The following is a 20052-nucleotide window of genomic DNA, read 5'->3' on the forward strand; positions in this document are numbered from 1 at the left end:
TTTATTTCTGTATGTATTTTTAATTATGGCAGGATTTGTCCCTCATACTTGGTATGGTAAGAAGCGTTTTAATTTAGCTAAAAAAAATTTGGTTAAAAATGCAAGGCAAAGTGTATTTTTGACATACCCATCTTTAGATATATGTTATTTTTATTTGTTCCTATTGATTTTTCTTCTCTTGATCAACATGACTTAAAAATTAATCAAATCTTCCTTTCTTATCCAAAATTCTTGAAAAAAATTGTTGCTAATCAAGCATGACATAATTTACACAGTAATGACCTTTCTGAAGAGTTTCAGTCAGGCATGATTGCTCATCATAGCATTGAAACAGCTTTGGTGAAAGTCATTAATTATATACTAATAGACTTGTGTCCTGTTAGATGCCAGTGCTTCATTTAATTTAGCTGATCACAACATTCTCTTAGAAAGACTTGAAAGTGCTATAGGTATGAGAGGAAAATCATAACTCTAAGCTAAATCTTATTTACATGACAGATGTTCATGTTAATAATAAATCTTTCCTGGTTAATAAAACTCCTGTATTACTTGTGGAGAACCACATTCAGTCATTGGATAAATTTTATTTACTATGGATATGTTTCCAATTGTTAAAATCATCAGACGACATGGGATTAATTTCTACTGTCATGCTGATGATACTGAGCTATACTTTTTATGTATAAGTTGTAATATTTTGACCAGTCTCTAAATAATAAACGTCTTAATCAATCACTTAAGATGGATGGTATGAAATTGGCCTCTGGTAATAAAGTAAAGAACGTTGGTGGTATTTTCGATCAGGACATGTCATGTAAATCCCATATTAAACAGGTTTTTAACATTTCCTGTTTTCACCTCCAGAATGTTGCCAAAATTAGAAATATTCTGTCCAGGAGTGATGCTGAAAAACTAGTCTATGCATTTGTCACTACAAGACTGGACCATATTGTAATTCTTTACTATTAGGAAGTCCATAAAATACAGTTCAAAGCCTTCAGCTGATCAAAAAACACTGCAGCAAATGCTCTGGAAAAAAATAACATATTTCTTCTATTTTAGCGTCCGTTGATTGGCTTCCTGTTAAGTCAAGAATAGAATTTAAAATCTTTCTTCTCGCATTTAAACCCCCTAAAAATCAAGCTCCATCATAAATCATAAATCTGATTGCTCCATATGTTCCTAACGGAGCACTTAACTCTCAGACTGCAGGCCTACTGGTGGTTCCTAGAGTCTCTAAACATAGACTGGGAGGGAGATATTTTAGTTATTAGGCTCCTCTCCTGTGGAACCAACTCACAGTTTTAGTCCATGAGGCAGACACCCTGTCTACTTTTAAGACTAGGCATAAAAATTCCATTTTGACAAAATTATATTTAGTGGCTTGAGTTATCCTAATCATGTCTCATATGTTATGCTGTAGCAGGCTTAGACTGCTGGAAGATATCAATATGTATTTCTCTCACTCTGTTGAGTTCTCCTACTCTCTCCAATTTTGCATTATTTGCTTTTATTTTATCTTTTAGCTTTATGTTTTTCATAATAGATACATCAGGCCCGCTGTTCTGTTTAGCTGTGACACCATCTTGAAGGGTAGATCCTTTGCCATTACCCTCTCTAACATCAAAAGTATTCCTGGATCAATGTGTGCTTCTGTGCTCTTTTGTGTCTCTGCTGTCTTCTCTAAGCCACAGTTGGTCATGGCAGATGGCCATTCACACTAAACCTGGTTCTGCTAGAGGTCCTCTTCCTGTTAAAGGGAATAATGACTGCAGCCATCTCTTTCTCTCCTGATCGCACGAGAAACGATAAAATGACAGCTGGAGTTGTTTTTTGGTGTACAATCTATTAAAACAGCACGGAACAAAGTACAGCAGCATATTGAATAAACAACGGATTCGGCCGGCTTGGACCCGGAAGCAGTTGTAGATCTGTCACGACTTTGCCCCATTGCAGCAAAGCGAAATTGCAGACGACTGTCAAATATGGCTACACACTCTTTCAGGAGGAGTGAATGCTGCTTGTCCAAGACTTGATGCAATTAGCTGGATTTCCTTAGGAACGTTTTCAACCAATCAGTCTGTATGATTTGAGTGAATTTGACTTGAAATTACATGTGTTGGGATTTGGCGCTATATAAATAAAACTTGGTTTAGATACACAGACTATATCTATATAGAAACCTATACTTTAACCTTTGAATTTGATTAATCAAATGATCGTGAGGGGGACAGATTAGTTTGGATAGCTATTAGTCAGGGACACCACATGCTGAGAATCCCTGATGGAAGTGATGTGCAGTTGATTGTTCACAACATAAAATGGTGGGTGGGGGGTTCCTGTAATCAAATAAATTCTGCCTAGTTTTGAATAAACTGAGTTTGGTTTAGAGCTTTTCAACCTGTGTTATTTTTCTTTTGTTACAAAAGCAAAAGTAAAATTAAATGTCATTAGCTTTTCATCAGCTGTCTCATTTTTGGGGAAATATACTAGCTCATTGCTTATCCCTGTTTGATCAGAAAAGAATCACATTGGTTGATAAAATAGTTAAACCAAATATTTAAAAAAATGCATAACTGTGAGTGTGTTACCTGTAGGAAGCGAATGAGGTAGCAGAGTACCAGCTTGTTGATGTGTGGTAGGCCCAACACCACATTGACAGCAGCCTCTGGGTTGTCATAGCTACTGATACACTCACTGTAGAACTCATGCGGGATCAGTGGCTCTTCCAGTTCCCGGTACCACAGTTTCAGAAGAGAAGCTGGGCACATATCCAATAACACAGAGCAACTATTACAAGATGGAACATTTAAACAAAGCCCTGTTGATCTCGATAGCTGTGCATCATCTTTGAGCAACAGAAGCCCTTTCAAACAGATAAAGTACTTAAGTGGTTGTGTAACCGGCAAATTGTTCCCTAAAACCACTGCCTCCAAAGATGTTTTTTATCCCTCACTGAGCTCTGATGGCTTAAGTGCAAGCCACCAGAGCTGAGAAAGACACCTGGTTGACATTTTGTTCACTTTTGGCTACTGCAGTCAAAAATGGCAATGCAAAATGGCCTCTTACAATGGGTGCACTGCCACCTATGTATTTATAAACTTCTTATTCTAAGCTATGGGAATGCTTTATTTTCTTATGAGATTGTTATTAGACATTGGCAGAATATGTATTTATCAATACGATACTTGTTTTTGCTAATAAAAAGCCAAATTAGTTACACACTGTCCCTTTAAGATTGCGATACATGTTTATGTTCTTTATTATCCTGATAAATGGATTGAACTTCTCTATGGAATTGGCCAAGATTCTATTGCTCATTTACATCTGGTGCTGCTTAAAGCACAAGTTAGAAAGACTATTGAAAATTATCACCAGCTTGGTTTTTAACTAGTTAAAAGGAAACTGGAGCACATCTTCAATTTTGGTATACCTTTACTGGATTCTAGTTTGTTTGTTAAATTAATGTTTTATTTGATCTAAAGTCTTTTTACAGCTGTGCTCTGTTTTATCAATTTGCAGTGAGAACCAGGTTTCCTCATGTAATTGACTACACATAAATTGCTGAAAATGTGTTGATATAAATACAAGTACGAACTGACACATTGCGGAATGGGTTGCTTCTAAGGCAGGACATTTATTGGGCCAGAATTAATCTGCGTAAATTCTTGCATTATTACCAATCAGTCACTCAAGTTGCTTACTTCATATTTCTTGTTGGATAAGCTACACACTGAGACCACAATACCAAGCCCCTGAGTCTCTATGCCTACAACAGTTATATGAATAAACACATGCTTAAAGGTTGACAAGTTTCAGTCGTTAGTAAGTGCTGTATAACGTTAGCAGATGAGGGTCTAATTTTACACACAAAATATTACTTTTCTCCAACCCATATTCCATTAAGTTTATCTTCTGGATTTGCAGTGAGGAGTATCAGAAAAACAGTGCATTTTACATCCGTTTGGATATGTACACAAGATGTAAAACCAAAAATCTATTTCTTTTTCTCTTCAAAACACCCTGCAGTCTGAATGAGTAATTTTCTTTCAGAAATCAAACAACAAAAGCCACAGCCTATATAACATTTTGGAAATGTAGGAGTGGTGGCCTTCTGTTTAGAGAGCCACGTATTTGTGTCTTGGAGAGGCAGCAAATGTCTGTTACTTGACCACAGACTGCTTTCTCTGTGTCACACTGTCGGACTATAGAGGGAAATATTTATTTTTTTATTTAAATGCCTGATCTATGGAGGACCAAGTCTTCCATAATTAAAAATAAATACAGAAATAAATAAATGCTCAATAAATAAATATGCATACAATTATGTGCCACCAAAAATATAATAAACAAATAAATGTAGGTAGAAAATAAATTATACAGTGAGACAAAATATATATATCTCCTTTAATTAGCCACTTTATTTATTAATTACTTATTTTTTTAAGTATTTATTTATGTGCATGTTATAATATTTTTGTCTGTTTTATTCTTTCTTTGTATTTTTTTGCCCTATTTATTTCTCCGATGCTATTTATTTCTGCCTGTCCTTTTTACATTTCTGTTTGTCTTTTTTACATTTCTGTCTGTCCTTTTTACATTTCTATTTGCCGTTTTTACATTTCTGTCTGTCCTTTTTACATTTCTGTTTCACGTTTTTACATTTCTGTCTGTCCTTCTGTCTGGGGGAAAGCCATGTAGATTTGACCGATGCAGTAAAATGCTAACCAACCAATGGGAAGAAGTTGAGCCCTTAAGACACAGCCCTCCTCATTTGCATAATGAGGCAGAAATGCATACAGAAATGTAAAAAGGACAGGCAGAAATGTAAAAACGAGAGACAGAAATGTAAAAACGAGAAACAGAAATGTAAAAAGGACAGACAGAAATGTAAAAGCGGGAAACAGAAATGTAAAAAGGACAGACAGAAATGTAAAAACGAGGAACAGAAATGTAAAAAGGACAGACAGAAATGTAAAAACGGCAAACAGAAATGTAAAAAGGACAGACAGAAATGTAAAAAAGACAAACAGAAATGTAAAAAGGACAGGCAGAAATAAATAGCATCGGAGAAATAAATAGGGCAAAAAATACAAAGAAATAATAAAACAGACAAAAATATTATAACATGCACATAAATAAATACTTAAAAAAATAAGTAATTAATAAATAAAGTGGCTAATTAAAGGAGATATATACATTTTGTCTCACTGTATAATTTATTTTCTACCTACATTTATTTGTTTATTATATTTTTGGTGGCACATAATTGTATGTATATTTATTTATTGAGCATTTATTTATTTCTGTATTTATTTTTAATTATGGAAGACTTGGTCCTCCATACTGATCGACTTGTTCAGATCACAAAATGCATGTCACCCAGGTATTATTACACATAAAGAAACATGGAACATTATATTAACTCTGTGATAAAGGAACATTATCAAAATGGGAGTACAAATATCCACATGCTCATCATTCATTCTTAGTAAGAAGAAGTGTTGTAAAGTTGAAAACATATGGCATGTGTTCACCTGGGATATGTGGGTCTTCCAGTCCTGTGGGAATATTCCACTGATCAACTTGCAACTTTAGGGCATTGACTTCATCTATGTCTCCTGGTACTCTAGAGGTCAAGAGCAGGGAGCAATTATGCAGAGATAATTAGAGTGAAGACTTTTTTATATATATAATGTAAAAGTATTAGGGCAGGCATGTACTTCAGTTAACTAAAATATTTTTTCTTTTTTTCTACTCCAGAAATGTTCTGTTTTTTTCCCTAATGTTTGCCATCTAAACCGACTAGTATAGATCAAATCCAATCAAACACATAATAGGGAAAGAACCAAAAAACAACCTTTGTTGCCAGCTGTTCCACAAAAACTATTTTGGTACAAAACTGGCAAAGCATCAGATACATAAGAACATACAGCAGGAGCAAACCTGCACAATGTACAAAACACAGCAGAACTGCTCTTCCCCAGCTGCAATACAATTATCTCATCTGATCTGCTCTGCTCCTCATTACTTTATTTATCTTTCTATTTAATAAACAACATTAAAAGAGTAGTGAACTGGTAAACCATTTAAAATAAATGCATTTGTAAAATAATCTAGTTGGTTAAAAAGCTAGCTAGAAAACCTTTTACCAGTCTACATAATAAACTGAATGTTGCTGCAGTGTTTAAGAGCTAAAATCAAATTTAAATGTATATAATTTACTTTAAATCTGTATATAGGAGAGAACTGAGCTGTCTATATAGTTCAAGTTTTTTAAGGTGCCTTGAGACAACATTTACTGTGACTACGTGCAAAATAAATACTTAGAATTATACTGACTTGAATTTCTGGGAGGACGAAACAGTTGTCAATCAAAGAAATTACACAACAAATTGTAAGCTAAACTCAACTGGTTAGGACAACAGAGCCCTTTGGTAAACAGTATCCAGTGAATTATTGAAAACGTTTGGAAAGGTCAATGTGAACCCTCAGACAATTTGCAGAATGTAAACAAGAAGCTCTGAAAAACTAGCCAAAAACTAGCTGAAAATATGTAAACATTTATCTGTCGACATCCCCTGGATCAGCAGATGTTGATGATTTTGTAGAGACCTTAACTGTCCCTCAAATATTCATAATATTAACATTCTGAACATTTGAAGGAGGTAATATCAATACTGATTCGAAATTCAAAAGCAGTACACACGTTAAACATGAGGTACCATAGAAACTGCTTTAGACACAAAAACAGTATTTCTTGCATTGTGCAGTAAATTGTTAAAAATAATTATTGGGGGGCGTGCTTTGGTGGCCCAGTGGTTAGCGTGCACGACCCATGTATGGAGGCCTTAGCCCGGTTTGACTCTGACCTGTCGTCCTTTGCCGCATGTCTCTCCCCCTCTCTCATACCTGTCAGCCTACTGTACAAAAAAAATGTGCCACTAGTGCCATAAAAATAAAATAAATAAAATAATAATTATTGGGGCATATAGACAGCACTATAAGACATTCGTGTATATAGCTTAACAGCAAAAATTAGTTTATTTGGGGGTGAGCTACCCTTTAAGGTAATAGCAGGTTTAATGATATGTATGGACCCCTCTGGGCGTCTAACATACTACTGCAAGATATGTATAGTTGAGTTTTACACCACAACTTATTTTTATTTATTTTAGAGAGGTGGGCCAAACCCCCTATCCCCCCTTGTAATTTTCACCAAATGGCATAACACGTTATATTTCAAAGAACACAGAGTATTTTTTCTGTTCTTATTAATAGCCTTTCTTATTGGTTACAGACTTAGGACCAGTGTGGTTCCTATAAACACAAAGCTGACTGTGAAATGCTAATAGATATTTCCACAAACCATTGTGATGACATGACAAAACCAAAGAGCAGTCATATATTTTCCCAGTGATTTAGTTCCAGAAGTTACTTTTTGTCAGTCTATTAAAGGTACAGCTGACCTAACTAAAACATGACCCATTCATCTGATCCTTACAAATTAGTTCAAATATTCCACACGCTTCCAGCTTCTGTCATCCGTTTTCTCACATGAACTCCTTTTGATCTCTTCTATATCTCACTCACCTGAAAATGCCCTCTGTTTGGTCTCCATTGAGACCCAAAACCTCTTCGGACAGACGAGTCTGAACCCAGGGCAGCTGCCGATCTGGGTATCTCTCCTTCTGAAGCGCCATTACCTCCTCTAATGAAGACCCAAACATGGATGGACTAAAAATGGCATTCTTGGCATGCTGGATTTCCTCTAGAGAAGGCTTCTGCAGTCCCTGTTGAGACCACACACAGAACACTTAAGAGCTTTCCTAGACAGACAGCGCTAACTGAAAAGCAATGCAAAATGTCCATTTTGAAAGGGTACATATTCTGGCAGGCTGAGCCCGATATTTTTTGTGTCCCACTGTAACTTTTACATTTAAAGTGCTAACGGTTTCAAATTCTCTGCAGTTGTTTGTCATTATAAGAGGTGTTTATGATCCAAAAATCAAGAATGTGGGATATTGTTAGTCCATTTTTGAAGGGGATACATATTCTGGAAGGCTTAGCATGATAGAGTCTGTTTCCAGCATAAATTTCTTGCCTGAGTGACGTGCAAGATGAGGACAGTAATACTTAAAAAATGACAAAGACCGGGACGTACTACGACGGTGCAGTGGTAGAAACTATATATACAATCTTTATACAGAGGCCTTAATCCTCAACACGGCCTGAGGTCCTTTCCCACATGTCTTCTTCCATCTGTCAAACCCCCTTTCCTGTCAGCCTACTTTGAAAAATGTAGCCACTAGTGCCTCAAAAACCCAGTAAAAATACAAAGATCACTAATCATAATCTAAGGACAGCAGTGTAAATTTAAATATGAAACAACTGTCGCCTCATGCGTGCTCAGTATGAGGCATTGCTGTAAAGCCATTAACAATGCAGACGACTGTCCACTGTGGCTCTACGCTCTTTCATGAGGAGTGAATGCCATTTGTCAAGACTTGATGCAATCTACTGGGTCTCCTTAGATAATAAACCTACCGACCAGACCATTGCTTGAAATCAATAAAGCATTTAACCTCCAGTATTGTGAAGTCTAAATATTTTTTAACATCCCATTCTAATAAAATTAAAATAAAATATATTTTTTAAACTCCTCATATATTGTGCTATTTCTAAAGGTGACCTATCTTGTTCTCTTAGTATGGTTCTTGGTTAAATAAAAATCTCATTGGATCTGATAATTTTGGCTGTAACTTCATATAGTGTTCATTTGATCACACTTGAAATATGCTTTATATGATCCATTCATGGATGGTCTATCTAGCAAAAAAAGAAGAAAAAGGACTAACATGTAGACAGCTGTGATTCAGGAAGGGGATTTTTGGTTTCGGCAGACAGATGTGACAATCTAATAACATAAAGCTAATATTTTTGTCACACATCTGGAAATGACCACATAGCCGTTTACTTTCTCAGAACGTGTTATATTGAGTGTCACGATATCAATTGTGTTTTAACAGACATAGCAATCCCCTAAGATAGCATGTGATAACAATTGTTACATGTTCAGTTTTAACCCACTAACTGAACGATAATGTAATGACACTATTCCTGTATTTTGTTAAGAAAAGTAAAACATCTTAATTTTATTATGGATATATATAATATTTTTTCGTATTAATCATGTATTTTTCTTAGAGCACAGAAAGTTACCTTCTAATCACCAAACTGTGTGGCTTGGACTTGACATGAGATGGGGGTTTCCAAACTCACTCAAAGTAATAAATTAATTCGTCTTGCGGGATACTTAGCAAAATGGTAGTCATATAGGGTTTTATGGGTCCCTTCAAGTTGGTTTACAATTTGAAAGCTTTTTTTATTGGTCCTAATGTTTTTCCTTGTAGAATCCTAAAAATACCTAGTCAATGAATTAAAAGTTAGTTCTTAAGTGACATGGGAGTGCGGATATTTATCGTCACTTATTTTAGAACGGTTACAACTTACATCGACAACTTATGTAAATTTGAGGTGCCTGTCTCTGATTGGTTCCTAGATGACGACAGAGACGTCCAATTGGTGGCCTCTGGGAGGTGAAGGATTTAAAAGCAGCTGACGTGGACTTCCTGCATCCATCCTCAGCTCATCTCAACTGGTCACACTGTCTGTTAACCCCATGTAAAATTATGGAGTTTGTAGGAGTGAGCTGCGTTTCGGTTTACTTAGTTTTCTCATGTTTTTCTTAGTTAGGGAGGTAAGTTGCTGTCATTCGGTTTATTTAATTTCAATTAGGTAAGTTGGTGAATATTCAGATAGTTTCCTTTTTGTTTGTTGTTTTCAGCATTAGCTCTCTCAGAAGCTATATGCTCCATTTGTTGTAAAATCTCAATCAAAAGTATCTCTTTTTTTAAAATAAACATAAAATTTTCAACTTTGTGTGCGTTGGCTGCTTGGGATCTGAAGAGGATGGATCCTTCATGTTATGATCTGGCCACTGTTAAGAAAACATCTTAGTCAGCCAGAAGGGGTGTCTCCCCTCTATTGCTGGGTAGAATAACAGGGCGCTTTATTGCCCCGGGGGGGTCAGAAGGAGAGGGGGTCAATCATCCTCCCCCTGAGCTTTGCTGGAGGAGCTCTAAAGTTGATAAAAAAGAGTGTTTGTCCAAAACTTACTTCAGACAGACTTCTTCGTCGAGCGGTGAAATCATCTTGATTGGTAATGTAAACTCTGTCTCCATATTTAATTTCTATGAATTAAATATGCATTTTACAATGTTTTACCTCTGATCAATGCTTTCCTCATTTATTGTCAAATCTGGAACCGGGGTAAGATGGGTTTTCAATAGACATGTAGGAGCAGGCCGGTGTACCCATTCTTACACATGGTGCCGTGACGTCGGATTTGGCAGTAAGCAGAGGAACTGTTTGAATATTGGATACGAAGGGAGGCTTGTCAATAGCATCACATGGTCGACCCAAAACAGGTAAGGAGACCTTTATTCTCCATTGGCGAAATGTTAGATGTTTAGGCTAAATTGAAAGTGGTGCTGTGGATGAGACATTCTCTTCACAAAATATCAGCGGTTAAACAGAGATATTAATATGATAGGATTAACTGGAATTTATGTTGAAACTAAGAAAGACTGAATGGGATTTATGTGTCTGCGTCAGAAAAACGTAAAATAAGATAGAAACCTAAAAGAGAATAAAAGCTAAGAAGCCTTAAGTGGTGAGGCTGTAGAAAAATAAAATAAAACAAAATAAAAAGATAAAAAACAAAGACAAAAAATATGTCCAGAGTATTGGCCACACGGAAACCAGACTGACAAACTGGTGATATTAGGGCTGAGGGGCTGCGCTACCTCTTGAGAATTAGGGATGCTCATAAAGAAGCAGGGAATAGGTGTGCTGTAATAGAAGAAAATAGAGAAGAAAATAGAGAATTAAAAGGGGCCCCAGGAGAACAATAGGATTGTTTTCTAGCTCCAGAATGGGATTCTGGAGAACGACAGTTAGACTAAGGAGGTATTAAAATCAGTGAGAAAGTTCTGTCGAACGGAAGGGTTACAAAGAACCCTCTTTGCGCGCCAGGCTGTCTGTGTTTATATGTTCTGTTTTGTCCAACATTTTGAATGTCTCGGTTGTGAATGGGATCCATGCTGTGTGACAGAAGCGTAAGAGAAACTGGTTGGATGTGGTTCCTTCTTTAGTGTCTCTGCTTATGAAACAAAATCCTGATATGCCTGGGTGTTCGTATGCTCGCTGGGAAACCCGTTTGATAGACTATTTGCATGTGACTCAAAGGGAGGACAGAAAGTTGAAGCGAGACTTAGAGGACTTGCAACTTCAATTACATAAATTACAGTTACTAGAAGCAAAGTGGAAAGTGAGCAAGAGAAAGCAGGAGATGGCACAAAGAAATGTTTCTGCGGGTGCATCACATGGTGATCAAACCCTGACGTTTCCACCACAGTCTAATTTAATTAAAGGAGGGGGGTCGCCTCCTCCGCTTTTCTGTTCTTCTTTTGAAAAGGTCCACTTCTCCCTTGATCTTGTCCATTTTATCCTTCAGCCACTGCCTTTGTTGTTCGACATTCAAACCCTTTTTGGTGAGCTCCACAGTTAAATGTTTGTTCTTCTGACAACAAGACCAAAGCCAGTTCTTGAATCTCAAGATCCAAGCAACAGACCGTTTGAGACGAGTCCAGGAAGAAAAATAACCAAACAGCCGAGTCACTGGATTGTGATTTTCTCTCATCTCCAACAGATTGACATCAACAACCTTCTTGACTTCGGGATCCTCTGATGAAACCTTATGCTCTTCGTACAGGCCATTCACTTTTGGGGTTAAGCAAAAAGGGAGGCCCTGACACCCACAATGTGTTTTAAGGAAAACATCCACTCTTGAACCTCTAGAGGCCACATCTGCAGGATTGCTTGAACTTTTAACATATCTCCACTGAGAGACATTTGAAGCTTTCCGTATCTCTGAAATTCTATTCCCAACAAACACTTTGAATCTTGAGGTCTCATTTTTAATATATCTCAACACAGATGCACTGTCTGTCCAAAACACAGAGTCTTTCAAATGCATATGCAGTTCTCGTTTCCATAGCACATCAATGCGGCTTGCCATTGTAGCAGCAATAAGTTACATACGAGGAATCGTTACGGATTTTGAAGGAGCCACTCTTGATTTTCCCATAAGGAAGGCGCTGTGTACTCTGCCATTCTCATTTTGTGATATCAAGTAAGTGACAGTCCCATATCCAAACTCACTTGCATCACAAAAATGATGTAAATGTGCACTGACTACTTCTCCAAAGTCTGAAATTCTTAACCAGCTGCAGCTCTTGCAGCCAGTTTGTCCATTCTTTGGCAACTGATTCAGGAATGATGTCATCCCAGCCACATGCTCTTTTGCTGAAATCATTCAGGATTTTCTTTGCGAGCAGAACAACAGGACTCAATATACCAAAAGGATCACAGATAGAACTCACAACGGACAAGATTCCTCTTCTAGTGAGTGGTCTGTCTTTAATTCTGATCTTGAATTTGAATGAATCAGATTGGATACACTATTAAACTCCAAGCACTCTTTCCATAGGTAAAGGGTCTTTGTTCATGTCCAGGCTCTGAATGTCCTTGGCTCGATGGCTTTCAGGAGTTTGGGCCAAAACAAATCGCCTGTTACTTATCCACTTTTTAAGTTGGAAGCCACCTTTAGCACAGACAGAGACTAGTTTATGGTAAAACATCATTGCTTGCTCTTCTGAAGCCACAGACACCAAACAGTCATCAACATAAAAAGAGTGAAACAATTTATCCACAGCTTCTTTGCTGAACTCATCCTTATTATCTTCTGCATATTTTCTCAGGGCAAAATTGGCACAACATGGGGATGATGTTGCTCCAAAAAGATGCACAGTCATTCTAAACTCTGCCAGATCTTTATTTAGATTTCCCTCTGGCCACCATAGGAATCTCAATAAATCTGATGGAACATGGACTTAATATCAGACATGATCACCACTGGTTCTTTTCTGAACCGAGTCACCACCCCAACTATTGAATTGGTCAAATCTGGACCTTGTAGCAACTTTGCATTAAGTGATGTGCCTTGAAAACTGGCTCCACAGTCAAAGACAACCCTTATCTTTTGTTTCATGGGATGATAGATTCCATGATGTGGGATATACCAAACCCTTCCATCACTACGTTGTAGTTCCTCTTCAGGCACCCGTTCAGCAAAGCCTTTGACAATAAGGTCATCCATGAAGGCAGTATAGTCTGTGTGAAAGGATGAATGTCTTTGAAGCCTTTGGGCTTCAGCTGTAAAGCTCGCTGCTCCACCAACCTTTTGTTGTTTGGCATTTTAAGATCCTTCTCCCTCAAGGGTAAGCTGATCTCATAATGACCATTGCATCGCTTTACAGAGCTCGTAACAGATTTCATAAACTTCTGATCTTCCCTTGAAAGTCCTTGACACTCCTCGGTGTTACATTCAGGAAAATCAATCTTTAATTGTTGTTGCCAGAGCTCCTCCAGATTGACCAGTGAGTGTCTGTTCACACTTAATTCTGGCAGCTCCTCATCCATTACATTTCCACTTTCTCCTGTAAATGGTCCATTAACAGTCCAGCCAAGCATGGTTCTAACGGCATAGGGCATAGTTCCTAATGCTTTAGGAACATTTGTTCCTATCAGTAACTCAACATCAGCCTCTATCTCTGGAAGATCAATGTGCTTCAGATGTGGCCAGCTTTGTAGATCCTGTTGAGTAGGGATATTTCCTCTGTATACAAGCATGCATTCTTGGGTATATGTTTTTGGAAGCTCACAGTAGTTCTCCTCTTTAAGTCCAGCCACTTCCAAACCTACAACAACGTGGCTACTCATAATTCTTTCCTGGCCCATTGTTCTTTAAAGTATATGAGTTTTCCTTCCAGTGAGACCAAGCTTCTTTATCAAGTTCTCTGTGCAAAAAACTGCTGTACTCCCTTGATCCAAGAATGCGTAAGTTGAAAGTATCTGGCTGCCTTTCTTTGCTTTAACTTGCATTGGAACAATATGAAGTTTGCATTTTGAATGGCCAGCCCCTGTTATGCCACTTGACACAAGTGTGTTGTCCACTACACCCTTGGGCTTTTTATCCATGAGGTCAGAGGGGTCTTTGTTTTCCTTTGGATAAATGTGTAACACAGCTGGATGCTTAAGACCACATCTTTTACAGACAATCCGTTTTTTACAATTCTTACTGATGTGTCCAATACACAAACAGCCAAAACAGATACCAGTTTCCTTTAGGAAGCCAATCTTCTCTCTGTGAGTCTTTCGTTCCAACTGTACGCATGATGCTAGAGCATGTCCACCTCCACAACAAAGACACTTTCTCTGTGCTGGCACACTAGGGTAATTTACTTTCACATTTTCAATCTTTTCCAGTGGAGCAACAGCTGTAGAAAAACTACTCCCTTTTAATTTGAATTGAGGCCGTGTTCCCTGCTTGTTCACATATTTACTTGTTGTTGGTGATGAAGCATCAGTAATGTTTCCGAACACAGGATCACCTAGGATTTTTACTTGTCTCTCAAAAAAGTTGACAATGTCAATAAAGTTAGCTCTCTGGCTGTGTCTCTCCTGTAATTCACAGGCTGTGGTTCTCCATTTGTCCCGCAGTCTGTAAGGCAATTTTTTGATGATCATGATCATATTAGCTGGAATGTCCAACTCATCCAGGTACTGTACTTCCTCCATTGCAATTGACCACCCTCTAAGGAAAAGGCTAAAATCTTGAAGCAATTTGACATCATCAGTCTTAATTGGGGCCCATGAGAAAACTTGTTCCATGTAGGCGTGTGCAATTTTCTGTTCATTTCCGAATTGCTCCTTTAACAATGTCTTTGCTTTCTTGTATCCTCTCTCAGGATTGAGATGGTGACAACTTTGAACGAGTTCCTTTGGATGGCCATTTGTGTACTGCTCCAGAAAATAATGTTGATCGCTGTAGCCTTGTGTGTTTCTTTCAACTCCATTTTCAAAAGCCTTCACAAATGCATGATATTTCAGTGGGTCTCCATTGAAAACTGGAATTTCCCTTTTAGGTAAAGAGGAAAAGCCCTGCTGTTGAATCAATAAAGTTATTTTATTTTGTTTCCTCATTATGTCCAATATGTTGTGATCCCCATTTCCAGAACTGTAATTAATATTTTGATTGCTTTCATGTTGATGTTGTGTTCTGTCTGGATCACCAAATGGAAATAACGGCACACCATGTTTCTTAGACGCAGGCTCACCCTGTTAATGTTGAGGTGATGAGCTTTTCTTTGAGCCGTGTTGCTGGATCACAACATTTCGTTTCCATGTCTTGCAGTTGTATTGCCACTTTTGGAACAAAGGCCTTCGCATCAAATGAGAGATTTTTTGTTCCGCTTCTTCAAATAGAAGTCTTTCGTTTAGCAGGTTTTGTCTCACCATTAAAGCTGCCAAATCAGCTTCAGCTTTAAGACTAGCAGAAGATGATGATGAAGCAGATAATTTTCTTTCTGAGGCGCTTGTTCTGCTTTCCATGTTTGACACACTATCACCTGGGTTTATATTATTTCGCAGATCCTCCATATTCTCTAAAATCACAGCAAACTCTGGAGCTTCATCTATTTCTGTATTAGCACCAGAAGCAATGGGCTCTTCCGGGTCTTCATTTTGACGCACCTCATCAGGTTCATCCAGCCATCGTTGAACGTTGCCTTTAAATGTGTTACTGTATTCCATTATGCTTGCAAACCATTCACTTTGTTTATTCTTCTCCTCCTCTGGGAGTAAAGAAATCAATGTGGGATGTGACAATGTTGCACATTCACTCAACTGGATCAAATTCCTAAACAGCAGCTGAACATGAGGAGCATTTACTTTTGTTTTCAAGAGTGATTTAATTTCAGGAATAAGGTCTTTAATTTTATTCACAGCACCCTTAAGTTCCTCCTGAAGATTTTAAATTTTATTTACCAGACCTTTAGCAGTCATTTTTCTCTCTCTTTTACTCCTTTCCATTGCTGCATAAGTTTGACTCCTTTACAAACTCAAACTTGAGGATTCAGCACGCTTGTTGCGTCAAAGCATCCACCGATTCATCCATTAACATCACAGCAGCAGTATCACATATGGTGCAGAAGACATAAAAAATAATAGCAGCGCAGCAGAATTCTTGCGACCTCATTTTGCACGTCCACCCTCAATCAAACTTCCCAGACAAGCAGCCAGCATTTTGCAATCCATCTCCTTTGGCGTTACGACTTTAATTTCTTTACAGGTGCGCGACGTGCGCTTACCTAGCTTCCAAAGGCGCCTGTTGCTCCAGAAGTTGTTTCACATACCTCTGTATTATGTGTCGGAGGGCTGCTTACTTTGATCCTCTACCGTCCGTCCTTTATCTAATGATCCTGTTGACATCCGTAGTTTTTTTGTTGACAATATTCCAGCAACTTCAGGAAACCAAAAAAAGTTGCTGAGAGGCTGAGGTCAGGCCGTTCCTTGTCTGACGCGCTCGTTAACAAAAAAGAGGAATCCGCTGAGATCCAATAGTGCTGATGTGTAAACTTTATTGACAAAACTAAAGTCAACGAATAACGTATCCAAAATATCTTGACAAAGGTTAATCACAGCGATCCGCATAGTGGTCAACAAAAAATACAGCAGCCCGCTCACCCACTCTTACCGTGACACTCCAACAGATGAATAATATGCCCAATTAGCAATCTCCGCCCACATCCTGTTTACCCATACCTCCACAAACAAACAACCTAACAAAAAAGTTTTAAACCCAGACAAACGGACATCAAATTATCTTTTCATTTATGACTCCTACACTTCTGCACTGTCTTTGCACATCGTCACTATCACTTTAATTTATATATATAAATATATACATATGTAACTACATATATATATATATATATATATATATATATATATATATATATATATTTACACATATATACATATCCATCCATTTTCTAACCCGCTTAATCCCTCATGGGGTCGCGGGGGTTGCTGGTGCTCCAGCATTGACTGGGCGAGAGGCAGGGTACACCCTGGACAGGTCGCCAGTCTGTCACAGGGCAACACATAGACAGACAGGACAAACAACCGTTCACGCACACACTCACACCTAAGGACAATTTAGAGAAGCCAATTAACCTAACAGTCATGATTCGATTAACCAGCCAAATGTTGTATATCTGTGTGTAACGAAAATAATTTCCTTCTGGGATTTTTAAAGCATTTCTGATTTCAGATTTTTTTATTTATGACTCCAGCACTCCCGTGCCAGTGTTTGTTTGGCAACCCTGCCTCCAGGCTAACTCCTCGCCTTTGCAGCTTAGAGCTTGTGGCTTCTCCCAGCTCTGGCCTGGATTCCTCCCATTGCCAAATGGTAATTCCTCTCCCTCCTGCATTCCTTCTTCCCCACCTCCTTCTCCTGTATCCTTGCATGCTCACATTCAAGCAGATCATGTTTTTATGCACTCTGACTTTTCAGGCAACCTCCGTCCTATGAATCTGCAGGTGTAGTTCATTAATTCAGTTTCCATTCTAACATGTCCCGAGGTCGAACAACACGTTGCTTTTCTAAGGGTTTTTCTGCCGTCTTTAGAAGATAAAATTTTGTTATAAACATTGGTGTGCATATTTACATGGCTAAGTCGACAGAATTTGACAGGTTCAGTGGATTTGTCCTCATGAGGCAACCTGAGGTTGGGGCTGGCTCACTTACATTCGTTGCACATTGTTCGTGGTACAGACGCCTGCTCGCTCTCTGACAGCAGAAGATATAATATTACAGCTCCGAGCTGCAAACATCCTATAAATATACTGGAATTGCATACCTTGTGTTTAAGTTTCTGCCAGATAGAGCTAGGTCTAGTGTTCATTATCTTTATTGGCTCACTGAAGGATTAACGTGAATATATTCAGTTCCGTAAATGAACAGTATCAGGGAGCTTTTATTTGTAATTTTGTTAAAATAGAAAAAATAAAACAAAAACTCTCATTACTATTCCTGTATATGCTTCCTTTAAATGTCATCTAGATCTCTTGATTTCTCCTCACTGACTGCTCTCAGGGTTTCATAGTCAACTTGATTTGTATGGCTTATTTCAGCTCAAGCGCTTTCCAACAAATTATGTAGACATCTATCACATTGAACCAGACACAGTTTGTCAGACCAGCATCAAACATTAAAGGTCTTTCTTTATGAGGTAAGATCACTGTCAAAAGAAACTTGTACATAAAAGGACAGCTGTGTGCATAATAGTCAGAAGTTGTGCATAACAAACATTTGTAAACTCATAATAATTGAAATCTCATGCAAAAGATACAACATACAGTTTAAATAGTTACAACTTCAATAACTAATATATACAAATTTCAAGTTTAAATTTGGGCTTTACTCTTCATGAACACAAACAGCAGTGGCTGCTTGAGAATACAGATTTTTTCTTTGAGAATATGAATTCACAACAGTGGTCTGACGTCACGGGTTTCAAGGCTGGTTAATGGAGCACCGAGTGCAAAGATAGGAGCCGCGCATGCGTTTATTCAGACTGACCACTTTGCCAGAATGCATCACGAATGCACAGCTTGATTCAAGACAGCGCAAACAGAGCTCACAATGGTAAGTTAAAAACTAAATTTTCTGCTGCTGTTGTTCTTCAAATGTACGTTTTCAGATCGTGTAAAGCGAGAAAATTATACTTTTAAGCTTCTCTATATGGCCTGTTTACAGAGTTGGTGCGTAATTTAAAAAGAAAGTCCGATGTTGAGCGGACCAGAGTGACCCGCAGACCTCCAAGGGAAACCGCAGCCAGGGTAAATTTTAGTCCGTCTGTCGTAAACTTCTGTCGGCCTAGTAGAGTCCGTAGTACCACTGGTTCTGATTTATTAGGCCCGAGCAGCTAAGCGCTGCAAAGGCCTATTGTATCTGTATTGTAAATTATTAGGCCCGAGCAGCGAAGCGCTGCAAAGGCCTATTGTATCTGTAGTGTTATGTTAATTATCAGTGAGAATGCTATACAGCATTCTCACTTATTAAGTTCCTTCAGGTCTTGATTATTATTCCGTACGTTTTTCGGCATCTAACTACTCCTGCATACTTCAATCGATTTAAACAATTTTCATATCAAAAAGTTCAGCTCATTCACGACATTACTGCTATGTCTTTTTGTAATTATAACTTTTATAATATTTAAAATATTTAACTTTTTGTGCGTTTTTTGCTCTCATTGAAAATGAATGGAAAATCCTTCAAATTCTTCAAATATTTCAGCTTTTTGTCATCTTACTGCTTCAGCCTACTTTCACCTATAAACGCCATTCAACTTTTAAAACGTAGTGATATCTTTTGGCTATTATGGTATGTTTCAGCTTTTTCATATCTTTCACCATTTTCGTATAGTACGTCTTTAAAATAATTTTGGTTTTTCAAGAAATTCAGCAAATAACATGCGTTGCTATGGTCGTCAAGGAGCCTCGTTTAGAGTGCGCACTCTAGAAATTCAACAAATTCTTCGTCTCCGAACAACTTCTTCTCACTCGCTCAAATTTCACCCTATCCACACAAATTATACATCAAAACGTAGGAATTTTTCTCTGGAATCGGAAAATGTAACAGTCATTGGTGTGGGATTTATAGATTTTTCGCAAATCACCTCAGAGCGACACTAACCCAAAACCTTCCCCATTCATTTCCAATGGAGCGGTTTTCAAAAATGACACCTGGAAATCCAAAACATCACATGTTTTCGCATCGTCGCTACTCCTAAACCGTTTCATGTAGAGGCATGAGACTTTCACACATTCATGTCCCGACCCTTCTGGCGCTCATAAAAGAGAAATTTTGTCGATAAATGTTACGGTTTTGCCGCAGGAACAATTTGTTCGGGAGTAGCGTTTTGGGAAAATGCTAAAACTGGATCAGACTTCAATCTCCCCAAATGAGGCACTTTTCTACATCGTCGCTACTCCTAAACCGTTTTATGTACAGGCATGAGA

At 38.0% G+C, this 20052-nt stretch overlaps 1 protein-coding gene across 7 annotated transcripts in view; it reads right to left on the bottom strand.

Moving 5' to 3' along the window:
* arhgap39 (Rho GTPase activating protein 39) overlaps positions 1-20052 on the bottom strand; it is a 283987-nt gene that overhangs the window by 28824 nt on the left and 235111 nt on the right. For 5 of the 7 annotated variants that reach the window (XR_004929431.1, XM_036131648.1, XM_036131645.1 and 2 more), the window contains 3 exons: positions 7594-7793; positions 5538-5629; positions 2592-2761 (listed from right to left, as the gene is read on the bottom strand). The exons of the other annotated variants lie outside the window; for them this stretch is intronic. Coding sequence is in view for 4 of the 5 variants with exons in the window: in XM_036131648.1 (XP_035987541.1) it covers positions 2592-2761; positions 5538-5629; positions 7594-7793 (462 nt within the window). In the remaining variant the exon portion in view is untranslated. The remainder of the gene's footprint in view (positions 1-2591; positions 2762-5537; positions 5630-7593; positions 7794-20052) is intronic. 7 annotated transcript variants of the gene reach the window in all.

The sequence above is a fragment of the Fundulus heteroclitus genome, unplaced genomic scaffold (assembly GCF_011125445.2).
Source record: "Fundulus heteroclitus isolate FHET01 unplaced genomic scaffold, MU-UCD_Fhet_4.1 scaffold_45, whole genome shotgun sequence".
Taxonomy (NCBI): Eukaryota; Metazoa; Chordata; class Actinopteri; order Cyprinodontiformes; family Fundulidae; genus Fundulus; species Fundulus heteroclitus.